Source organism: Tamandua tetradactyla, chromosome 2 (genome assembly GCF_023851605.1).
Source record: "Tamandua tetradactyla isolate mTamTet1 chromosome 2, mTamTet1.pri, whole genome shotgun sequence".
NCBI lineage: Eukaryota > Metazoa > Chordata > Mammalia > Pilosa > Myrmecophagidae > Tamandua > Tamandua tetradactyla.
The window spans coordinates 218371470-218383884 of NC_135328.1; the positions used below are offsets into that span (position 1 = coordinate 218371470).

Genomic DNA, 12415 nt, shown 5'->3' on the forward strand with positions numbered 1-12415 from the left:
TGTGGCACAATCCTGAGCCCAGCCAAAGCCACAGCCGACCCCCCATGAGCAGGAAATAAAAGTTAGCTGTTATAAGTCACTAAGTCTGGGGGTTGTTTCTTACATGGCATTATCACAGTAAAAGCTGACTGATACCAACCATTTGATTATAGCAAAAGAAAACATGGTCTCAGAAGGCAGAGGGGTTGGGCACATCCTGCCCAGGGATCCTTCTCCAGGTCTCAGACTGACAGGGGGAACAATCATATTTGCCACATCTGGATGTTTGCCAAAAAATGAGATCTCTCTTTTACTTTACTAGGTGTGAGAATCTAAAAAACTAATCTCCTTTTCTTCAATATTCTCTGACCAAAATGGAAAGTTTTACCCTCATCAAAAAGATACCAATCAATAAAAATCTAAGCCTAATTAAGTAATATTTTTAAACATCTTCTAGAATGAGTAAACATTCTAGAGGATGAGGCCCTCTTTCCTCCATGGCCCAGAAAGGATGAACAAATCAAGCTGACCCAAGAAGGCATTACCCCCCACCCTTTCTGGACCCACCTAACAGACAGACTAGGCATCTCCTCTAAAAGTCAGGCCCACAGCACGATTCTCCAGTAAGTCACACTCCAACTAACGCCCTTCACATTGCCAAACATCTGGCCCCATCAATACTGACAGAGAAGTTGTGGCAAACGGAAGAGAGAGGCCATGTATTTCCAAAACTCTAGAATGTAATATACCAAAATTAAAAAACTGAAACTCGGGGTGGAAAGAAGATCCTGCCTTTAAAATAAACCCTAAATCCCAACCTCACTATTCTTAACAAAATAACATCAATTGCTCTGGCAGAACACAGGTTGGCTATTCATTAGCCAATTTCCTCTATTCCCAAGTGGTGGGGGAAGTTAAATGCTTATGGTAGTTAGTAGGTTCAAGGACATTAACTGCATAATAAACTACAAGTTTATCCAGCATTTCTGATTTGGGGGATCTTCCAACCACCAAACAAGAATAACCAGACCTTCAATTTGTAAAACACATCGAAATAAAGGTGGGCAGTTAAGCTGGTTTCCTTTTTTTAAAATATGAGTTTCTAGGGAACCCTGGTGGCAGGTGGGCACTTTCCCAAGGTAAACATCCCATCTCCTAAGTTTTCAAGCCTCTGGATGAAGGATTCAGTGTTGAACCATCAGGTTAAAAGTTCCAACTTGCACTATTGCAATCGTGCTGCTCTTAATCCATTTGACTGCACTCACTACCAGACAGAGAACTCAGTGCCACAAACTGTCAAGCACACACGGATCAGTGCCCACCTGTTGACTGGCCAAATCAAGTAATCAATGAGAATCAATCAACCTTACATATTTGAAAAACTGCAAGATCTGGGACATTACCTTGTCTTAGGGGATGTGGTTAGCCATTCTTCATGTTTCTCAAATGTTATTAAATAAGCTGCGATTTCCTGAAACAGAAGAATAAAAAAAAAATAATAGGAACAATTAGCTCACTTTGGATCCTGAGAAGCAAGAAAGTTTTTGTCATTTCCCAGCTACTGCCTTCCTCTGCAAGGCTGGAACTCCATCTATGCTGGAAAAACACACCACTCACACTCTGTTTCTAGTTTGATTTTTGTAAGTTCATTCTATTCAACCTGCCTTACCGTAATAATCAAAGCTTTGGGTTTCAAAAGATAAGTCTGTGGCAAGGACAAAAATTACTTCTCTGTGGGAGGAAAACATCAGACACCATTTCAGATTCTAAATGTCATTAATTTGGAGAAGGGAAAAACACTTGCCAACAACAAGTGTCTGGTATGCAAGGTCATACTTGGAAAGTTTGGTCTGTCTTCTGAAGCTAGAATAATCTCTCATCACTGTCAAAGGCGTGTTGTATTTTCTCAGCTTGATTTCCAACCTACAGAGCCAAATCACACAAAGATTACAAAGAAAAGATAAAACTATATTCCAAGAGAAAGAGAGAGAGAGAGAGAGAAGACAGAGAGAAATAAGCTAACTTTTCCCACTACTGATAACAATCTATTGCACAGTGCTTCAGAAAGAAGAGCATATCAGCAGAGTTTAAGGCAAAAATGGAGAAAATGTGGGCACCTAAAGGGAAATTAAATATTTATAAACACAACATCACTGCAGATAGAATTACTGATTTATTAATAATTTCCATAAAAAGCCAGTGGGCGACATCCACGTAAGTCATTGCTCCAGCTCTGAGGCGTGATATGGCCCATTACTTCCAGCTCCAAACAGACCTGCTAACATGCAATTGGCAGGGATTGTATGTTAAATTAAGGCTGAGTGAGTACACATGTCATTTGATCTTGTTGATGATGCAACCCAGAGCTGTTGCCCTTGACTATTGGGTAAACGCACCTCCGCTGCCAAGTCTGCACCCACCTGCAGCTAGAGGGCCCCTTGTGCCGGAGCTGCCCAGCTGCCCGGGGCCGCACCTGCCTCCACTGTCAGCCACTTCTGGGCCCAGGCCCAATGGAGCTGACACCTGGGACCAGACGCTAAACTTGACCTTGAGGAAAAGGAGACTTCCACCCAAGCCAGGTAAGCGAGCAGATTAAAGAAAAAAAGATCCACCCCAGGCAGTAGGAAGGCCTCAAAGAGCAGGGGACAGACCAAGTTGTCACATAACCATGGAAACTAGCCACTACCACGAGATAGCCTGTGACTAGCAACCTAGAACCCAAGCCACCTCTGTCCAGAAGCCAGGCCCCTTCACCAGGAGCCAGGGGAGCAGACATCCATAGCAAAAATAGAGTTGCCTTGCTGCCAGGTTTCTATCATTGATTGCAGCCAACAAAAAAAACTGTAAAATGAGAAGGTGATCAATCACTTTGTTCTCTGTCATCCCCCGGCCTTTTCACGCTCAATTTCCTCTCCTTAGAAAACTCTTTTCCTGAGGTCTCAACTTAGATATCATTTCCTTTGGCTATTCCTCTCTAACATTTCATGTCAGACTCAGTTGCCCATTCTATGTGCCCCCGGCACCCTGTGCCTTCCTCCAGCATGTAGGATTTATCCCTGTGTTCTAATGGCTCATTTGCTTGGATAACATCCCCACTAGGCCATTCGCACCTCAAGGGCAAGGAATGTGTCTTCACTGATGTATCCCCAGAACCTCACATAGAAAACACCTGATACATATTTGTTGGATGGGTGGGTGGATGGATGGATGGATGGATGGATGGATGGATGGATGGATGGATGGATGGATGGATGGACGGACGGATGGACGGACGGACGGATGGATGGATGGATGGATGGGGGGAGGCAGGTAGCAGGTATTAAACAGCCATATGTAAGTCTGCATGTGTCTGCATGTCTGTGTGTTCTGTACGGGGGTGTGCAAGGTCGTATATGTTTATTGCTAAAGATAATGGAAACAAGAGCTTAAAATCAGTAAAATGCAGCAGTTCCTGGGTAAACTTTTTCTATGTTTTTAGTTAATCGAAGTCACGGAAGGAAGACTCAATAATATCAAGGTTAAGAAAACACGTACTGGCAGCAAACCGACCTGGATTTAGCTACCAGCTCTGTCACTTACTAGCTCTCTGGTCTTGGGCACATCATCTACCCTGTCTAGGCCTCAGTTTCCTATGAAACTGGGATGACACCAATTCATGGGACAGTTACAAGGACTGGTAATTCTTAACACACTGACCAGCACATAGCGATGCATAAAGCAACAGCTGCCATTACCATTATAGGGTCTACATGGTGTGAGCCACCTGTCTGAGTCCCTGGTGAGGTGGCAGGTACCGAAACGGTGGGGATTGGGGGCAGCCTTCACCTCCGTGGGTGACGGGGGTACTGGGCCATTCATTACAGGCACCAGCTGGTCAGCCTGGACTTGAGGAGGCTTTGTCCAGAGGAACAGGCTGAGCCTTCTGGAACTCCCCACCTCCACACCCATGTGCAGGATCATGCTGAGAGGTAAGTGACCCACAGAGGCCTGGGAGATCAGGGAGAACACAGTGTGTCCCCCCAGACTTATCCTTCTGTTCCAAAGACCCAGTCACCCAAAGAAGCCCTTCATGAGCCTCCTTCACCCAATCCCCACCCCACCCTGGCAGGGCCCCTACTCCCACTGTCCTTCAGAGAGGAAGACGAAAGACGTGACAGGTTGACCTCCCTGGGCCACTTGGTGCACTCGGTATTTACTCTGTAAGCACTTGTTAGACACCTGCCATGTGCTGTCAGTCACCAGCATGATGCCTGCCCTTAGGGTGCTCCCAGCTGAGTGGTGGATATGGACCAGCCAAGGGAACGGGGCAGCCCAGGTGTCGGCCCAGCACTATCCACCCAGCAACGCAGAGGGTCATGAGGTCTAATGAGCTGCAGCACAGCAGGCAGAGGCCCCCAGGACACCAGACTGACTTGGGAATCACCTGTTCACCCTGACCACGGCCTCCTCCAACCCCAAGGACAAGTTCAGCTCCTCCTCAATTATACCTCCCAAGCAGAGGCCCCTGGTTGGACCCCTTAAGGGCAAGCCTGGCCTTTCTGAGCCCAAGGACCTCAATGTCTAGACCCAATCTCCTGCTTCTGTCGCACTCAGGTTGACTGGGCCCCAGAGCTGGATGCCTACCACCTGAGAGTGGTCACCATGCTGCCTGGTTCCCCAGCCGGCCTGGGTTTGCCTGGATCACCTGTCGAACCCCAGTCTGCCCTGCCCACAGTGGCCCAGGTCTTGCCCCACCTCATCACCACTGGGCAGACTCTGAGACATTCCTGCCCTCCCAAACAGGAGGAACTAACTGGGGAGGTAGATATACACAAGTTAAAAAGCCAAAGATCCATCCAGAATAGCAGGCACTCAGCAATGTGGAACAGGGAAAGAACCATCAACATTCAAGTAAGGAGAGTCAGCTGGGCTAGGCAGAGGTGACTTTGGGGGCAGAGAGGGTTGGCTTCATCATCGTCATGGCTAACATTTGTGGACTGTGGTCTAAGGCCAGGGTTTTATCCCATTTAATCTTTGTAACAAACTATGAAGTAAGAACCATGCCCAATTTACAGGAAGGGAAACTGAGGTAGTTAAATGACTTGCCTGAGGTCACTCAGTATCTGCACAGCAAGAAGCCAGGCCCCTGAAGAATGGTTCCAGAGGAAGAAACTGAGGTCCAGAGAAGGGAGGTCAGCCTGTTTGTGACTGAGCCAGGCCGGGCTCTCTCCCCTCTCTCTTGCTGCCTCTCAACCCTGAGCCCAAGCAGGAGAGAATGAGACGTCTGACCAGGCGTGACCCTGGAATGAAGAAAACACCAGCCCCTCCCTGCCCCTGCAGATGGACCTGCACCCACGGGGCCACGTGTGTACACCCTCCCACCCTCTGCAGCACCCTGGCTCCCTTAGCACCCCTCTCATCCTGGGCCCTAAGTACTGCATCAACACCAGAAGGACTTGACTGTCAGGATGAAGGAATTCACTGCAAGTGCCAAAGCAAAGACTGTCCAGCTTGCAGATTTTAAATGTTTAGTTTGTCCTCTGGATGTTCAAGTAGAAAAACTACCACCAAGGTAGAACGTCTGCGTGTGGCATAGGCAAACTGTAGGAGAGTGGAGAGTGCCACCCGCCCCTCTGCAGCCAGCCTGGCCTTGGGCCGGGCAGGCACCAACTCAACCCCCTCAAGGACATCAGAGCCTCATCCCATGCTGTGCTGAATGCTATCCAGCCAAAGGCAAGCAGGCCGCTCTCCAGCCACTTCCAGTGGGGCTTTCTCTGCCCCCAGGCTGGTGGGCCCTGACAGGGACCTCAGCAGCACATCTCAGGAGGGAACCTGCTGTGAGCCAGCCAGGTCAAGGTCACCCACACAGGCCACCCCACTGGGATGGCCTGCAAACCTCCACCCACCTTCTTGAACCAAAGGACATTGCAGCCCAGCCACTGTTCGCCCTCCACATCCCCCGGGGCTTGCCTCAGAGCCCCTGGTGTGAAAGGAGAAGTGACCACAGGCAAAGGCTTCTTGGTGAGTTGGGCTTGGCTGTCCCCCGGCTCCAGCGCAGAGCTACAGAGCCTCTGCTCGCCTCCACCTGGGGCGGGTTGTGGGAGCCCCAGGGGCGCTGACCCCAGCTGGCTCCTCGGCCCAAGCAGGGTGTCCTTCCACCCCACTGAACAGTCCGGCCCAGAGAAACAGGCATCCCCGCCAACAATTTCCCCCCACAGCAGCCCCCCGAGAGAGGGCAGGAGCCCCTCGCAGTCTTCAGTCTGCTCTCCCTCGCACAGCCCAGCCTCCAGCTCTCTCCAGAAGGTGACTTCAGTGACAGCGAGGGGAAAAGGGCAGTTGAGGTACATATAGTGTCTATTTTAACAAGTATTTATTTATTTATATATATATACGTATGCACACACTGTTCTTTATCCTCCTGAGTCAAGTAATAAAAATATCAGCAGTCTATACAAGCTCAGATATTTTGTACACACAAATGGATCTTCCAACCAAGGGATATTTTTTTAAAGTTTGATTTTTTTTAATGAGAGTTCTGCCCAAGGGTTTTATTTGTAAGGGACCAAAGCTAAGGGGGAAAAAAAGCCAAGGCTCTCCTAGCAGCTGGCCCCAGCATCTGCTAGAGTCACAAAATGCAATTATATTACTCCCAAACGAGAAGTAAAAATATCTTGTTTCCAATACTCTTGGTTTTAAGACTCCTGCTTAATGTCCTCTGGGTGTTCGGCGGTGCCAGCTCTCGGTGTTACGTACTTTATTAGGGATGTGTGAATGTCATATTAATGATTCTAACCAACATGTTCACCGTCTTCCCAGAATCCACCGCTCACTGCACTTTCTAAAGCATAGCTGGCCCTAATTGAAAAGTAAATAAATCAACCTTCCATGTCTCCTCCGATGGCATGGCTCACCTGCTCTCTCCCAGAACCCCACACCGAAAGCAGGTGGTCTCCCCAAGGACGGATATGCCAACCCTGGGCCCAAGAGAGCAATGCCCATGTCTAAACCCTTCTGTCCCTGTCCACCAACTTACTTCTCGAGCACCCAGCTGGCCGAACCAAGACCCCACCCCAGGTGTTCAGAATTCTCATGCACAGGACAAAACCAGCACCCTAATGGTGCTGTCCAATGGCCAGCTCTTAAGTGACAAGCAACTCTCAGATAGAATAATGATCTGTATATTTTGTATTTGCATAGGATGTAGCATAGCCCTACTCTGACAATTTATGAGAGTGGTGGTGGTGAAGATTCCAAAGATCCAAGGGCATCTGGAGGATGGCATAAAGTAGGAAGTAGGAATGCAGGATAAATTCCTAATAGCCTGGGCTTCTGAAATATAGCCTGGCCCGGGAGGCCGTCTATTTAGAAGCGGTAAAAGGGTTCTCACGGCCATACAAGTATCAAGCAACAAAAGAAACAGTGAGCAAGTATAAAAACATTTAGAGACAGATTCATTAAGGAGGCAATTCATTCATCCTTTCATTCATTCTTTCTTTTATCAGTTCAATCATTCAAAATATTATTGAGCATCTACTGTCTACCAGGCACTATGAATGACACAAAGGCATACAGGAAATCACCCTGGGCCTCAACTACAGCTGGGAACACAGACAGGGCTGCAGGAGTCCGGGCAACCAGACCAACCACAGAACAGATGACGTGTACCAAACCAGCAGCATGAACAATGTGTTGTGAGATCACAGAGGAGAAAATTAGGGCGCCTCCATGGAGAGCGAACATTTAAATCAGGTCTTGAAGTAGGAGTAGGAGTTTGCCAGGCAGCCAAGTAAATGGTAAAGTCATCAAAAAAAAAAAAAAAAGGAAATAGCACATGCAAAAGCAGGAAAGTGGAAAAAACAAATGTGTTTGGGGGAACTTTGAGCAACAGGAAGTAACTAGAGTCTGCGGGGCATGGGGGAGAACACAAAGCTGCAAGTATAGAGAGACATCAAACCAGGCAAATTAAAAGCTGGGCGACTGGAGTTTTATCCAGAAGGGCAGGGGAGACATTGAGGGTTTTTTTTTTTTTTAAGCATATAGAAAATTTATTGAGAACACATCTAAGGGGACATATGGGCACTCTTGCAAAGGCAGAGGTGATGAAGGACAGAGGCCCATAGAAGGCTTTAGAGGCACAAAGGTCCGTCTTAAGATCCTTCGTAGCTGGATGGAGGAGGCAGGAGAGCTGGTTGAAGCTCAGGGCAGAACCATCACATCCTGAAGGACAACCATGGGAAAGGAAAAATGGAAGAAAACTGAATTTTTCAGAAGTAAAATAAATGGGTCTTGGAAACCAGCTGGCTGGACAAAATGAGGGAGCAGGAGGCAACAAAGATACCTCGGAAGCACAGGCCTCACCTTGGCACGCCTTGGCCTCAGTCTACCAGAATGGCGTTTGTGCACAGAACTTTGTCCATTTGGATTATCTGCCAACGTTTAAACACTGGGGGATAAGGATTTCCAGCTGCTCATGGAAATGTAAAGGCCTGGCCACGCTGGGCCCACACTCCCACTGGGCATCCGCTGGTGGGAGCCGAGTGGCAGCTGCCCCTTCGGTCTGGGCCATGAGCTCTCCTGACGGCAGCCTCCATCCTGCCCCTTATCCCCGAGCAGTGCCTGCTTGCACCTGGGAGACATTTGACTTTCGTGCCCCAACTCTGATGTCTCTGGAAACTGGGGGGATTCTAAAACCATGAACTAAGCCACCCAGAAAGAACTGAGTTTCAGAGCAATAGATTTTAGAAACAGAGATAAATTAAAGACTCATTGCCCCTTCCTACAATAACTTTTGCTGATTAAGCTGAACCCAAGTTTGTCCCAACTTCTATTTCAATATTGTGCCCGTTGTCAACGTATTAACTCTTAGCTCCAATTTCACCCCGCCTTGTCCTGCCTCATGACACTGAGGCTGGACCCTGTAAACATTACTCCTTTGACTGCTTGGCAGAATGTTGGGTGAAGTGACCCAGCAAAATGATGGCGGCGAGAAGACACGTCTCTTCTGGCTCCTGCCCTCTACCATTACTTTCCTTCTCCGGTCATGCAGAAAAGGAACAGGTGACACAGGGACAGGCTCCACTGGCAGCCGACTCAGACCAGCGCCAGTCCGGCCACCCACGGCAACAGCGGCTGCTCCTGGAGACCAGCTGTGCCCATCCCACCCACGGGCAGCAGCAGGTCCTGCCACCGATCAGCTCTGGACTCCCAGACCCCGCCAGCACCCAGCCACTTCCACACACCCTCCCCACACAAGGGTGCTCGGGGGGGGACGGCCGTGTCCTCTCCCAAGGGATCTGATCGCAGCCCAGGAGGCCTCTCTAGTCCTAGGTCATTTGTTGTCCTCCTTCCTCAGCCTCGAATGGGAGCTGTTCTCTTTCACCGGATACTTCTACAGCCTCGGCACCCTCTTCCATCCCGGTTAGTAGTTCTCCTCCTTCCACTAGTTAACAACCCTTTATATTACATTTTCTCTGTTTAAATAACCAATTGGTTTCTATCTCCTGACTAGAAACTTATAACCTGAGGAAACTTACAACCTCACAGATGTCATCCCAGAACACTTACTCAAAATAACAGGGGAGTGGGAAAAACCTAAAGGAGAAGGAGCATATATTTGGGGAAAATACCCAAATTATCCCATGAGGAGTCTGTAACAGGTTTCCTAGATGCTGGCTGCGTGGTACTTTGAATGTCATTGGAGGGCTCTGCAGCCTACCCTCCATTTTGTGAGGTTTGGGAGATGGATTTTTCCTCTTCAGAAAAAGCACTTCTTTCAGAAAAGAAAAAAAAAAAAAAAAAAACGGTATTCCATCCCCCTTTGGCTGTATGATTTAGAGAAGTCACTTGACATCTCTGTGCCTCAGTTTCTTCACTTGAGATATGGGCTAACATGAGTGTATTAAATGAAATAATATAGGTCGACTTGGCAGACAGGACACCATCAGGTCAAAACTTCTTTTTTTAATCAGCTTCACTGAGGTATAATTTACACACAATGGAATAAACCCATTATATGGATACAGTTCAATGAGTTTTAACAAATACACTATGTACCTATCGTCACATTCAAGACATAAAATAATTTCAGCATAACAAAAAGTTCCTCCAGCCCCTTATCAATCAATCTCCCTCATACTCCTCACCTCAAGAAACCAACAATCTTCTCCCTGGCATTAGAGGATAGTTTTGTCTCTTCTAGGACACTGTATAAATAAAATCATGAAGTACGTCCTTTTAAAATCTGACTTCCACTTGCATAAATGTCCTTTATACTGAGCTGTGTTGTGCTGTCTATCGGTCACCATTGCTTATTATTGTGGAGTATTAGTCCATTGTCTGGAAATGCTGTAATTTGTTTATCTGTCCAAATGTTGATGAACATTTGAGTTGTTTCCAGTTTTTTAGCTGTTACAGATAAAACGATTTCGAACATTCATTTACAAGTCTTTGTGTGGCTATATGTCTTCTTTTCCCTTTGGTTAAAAACCTAGGCATGGAATTGCTCGGACATTTGGTAAATATGGGTTTAAAATTATATGGAACTGCCAAATGCTTTTGCCCCATTTAACATTCCCATCAGGCCACATATCTGTCAGCACTTGGCACTGTCAGGCTTTTTTCAATTTGGGCCATTTTAGTGGGTGTTTAGAGTTATCCCTTTGTAGTTTTAATTTTATTTTTCCTTAATGACTAATGATATTTAACATGTTTGCATGTGCTTATTTGCCATTTATATATCTTCTTTTGTGAAGTCTGTTCAAATTTTGGCCCAAGTTTTAATTGGCTGTTTATCTCCTTATAATTGAATTGTAATAGTTATTTATATTTTTTGTATATAAGTCCTTCATCCGATTTATGAATTATGAATATTTTCTCCAAAGTCTCTGGCTTATATTTGCATTTTGCAAAGGTTATATTTCAAAAGGCAGAAGTTTTAAATTTTGATTAAGTCCAATTTATCTTTTTTTTTTTCTTTTTCTGTCCAATCTAATGAATCTCTGTCTACTCCAAGCCCTCAAAGATTTCCTCCTATATTTTTTCTGGAAAATTTTGTTTAGGTCTATGACCCTTCTCAAACAAATGTTCATATAGGCTGTGAAATAAGGATCGAGCTTCATTTTTCTCCCATCTATAGATCTACTTGTTCCAGAACAAATTGTGTAAAAACTATTACTTTCCCCATTGAATTACTAGGGCATATTGATCAAAAATCAATTGACCATAACACGTAGGTCTGTTCCCGAGCTCTGTATTCTCTTCCACTAGTTTATCTGTCTATATTTATATTATACTACATTATATTGATTTCTGTGGCTTTATCACAAATCTTGAAGTCAGGAAGTATAAGTTTCCTCAACTTTGTTCTTCTTTTTCAAAATGCTTTCAGTTATTCTAGATCCTTTACATTTTCATATAAATTTTAGAAACAGCTTGTCAATTTCTAAAAGGTCCCCCTGGGATTTTGACTGCGATTGTATTGCATTGGTAGATAAATTTGTGAATTATGATCTTATCAATATTGAGTCTTCTAATCCGTGAACACAGTATCCCTCCCCATTTATTTAGATTGTCTTTAATTTCTCCTCAGGGGCAGTTTTGTAATTATCAATATCAATATATTCCACATATTTTGTCAAATTTATGTCTGTGTTTAGTGATTTGGATGATATTATAAATGATACTTTATTTCACTTAATTATTTGTTGCTAGTTAATAGAAATGCAAATGTTCTTTACACATTGCCCTTTAGCCCGTGACCTTGCTATATTTACTTAAAAATTCTAGTAGTTTGGTATATTCTTTAGGATTTTCTACATAGATGAACATGGTGTCTGCTAGTGAAGACAGTTTTACTTTTTCCTCTTGAACTTGCATGCCTTTTATTTCTTATTTCTTTTTCTTACCATATTACTCTAGCTTGGGCCTCCATACAATAATTACTAAAAGTGATTATTGTATCCTTGCCTTATTCCCAATCCTAGCAAGTAAAGACTTAATCCTTTCACTGTTAAGAATGATATTACCGAGACTTCCTGGAAGATGGCGGCTTAGTAAGACGCGCGGATCTTAGTTTCTTCTCCAGGACACCTACTAGGGGAGTAGAAACGATACAGAAAGCGCCCAAAGCCACAACAGAGATAAAAAAGACAGCGTACCCCATCCTGGAACGGCTGGCTGGCTGAGAGAAGCAGCTCGGGTGAGATCGCCGAGGCGCGCGGGCCTTACCGGGCGGGGTGGCAAGCGGCCGGAGTTACTCCCTTCCCCCTTCCCGGGCCGGCTGGGAGAATTGGAGAGGCGGTCCCCTGAAACAAAGACGGCTGGCGCCCACACCACGCGCAGCCCCCGGACCAACTGAGAGAATTGGATCGGAAACCCCCAGGCCGCGGAGAACGGTGACGGGTGGGGGAGGCCCCTTCCAAACCCGTGACTCCCGGGGAACGTGCACTCTCTCAGGCGG

At 46.1% G+C, this 12415-nt stretch overlaps 1 protein-coding gene across 15 annotated transcripts in view; it reads right to left on the reverse strand.

Moving 5' to 3' along the window:
* The window catches only part of CAMTA1 (calmodulin binding transcription activator 1), a 964086-nt gene that overhangs the window by 652426 nt on the left and 299245 nt on the right, over nucleotides 1–12415 (reverse strand). For all 15 annotated transcript variants that reach the window (XM_077151442.1, XM_077151451.1, XM_077151440.1 and 12 more), the window contains one exon: nucleotides 1383–1450. In XM_077151442.1, the coding sequence (XP_077007557.1) occupies nucleotides 1383–1450 (68 nt within the window). The remainder of the gene's footprint in view (nucleotides 1–1382; nucleotides 1451–12415) is intronic.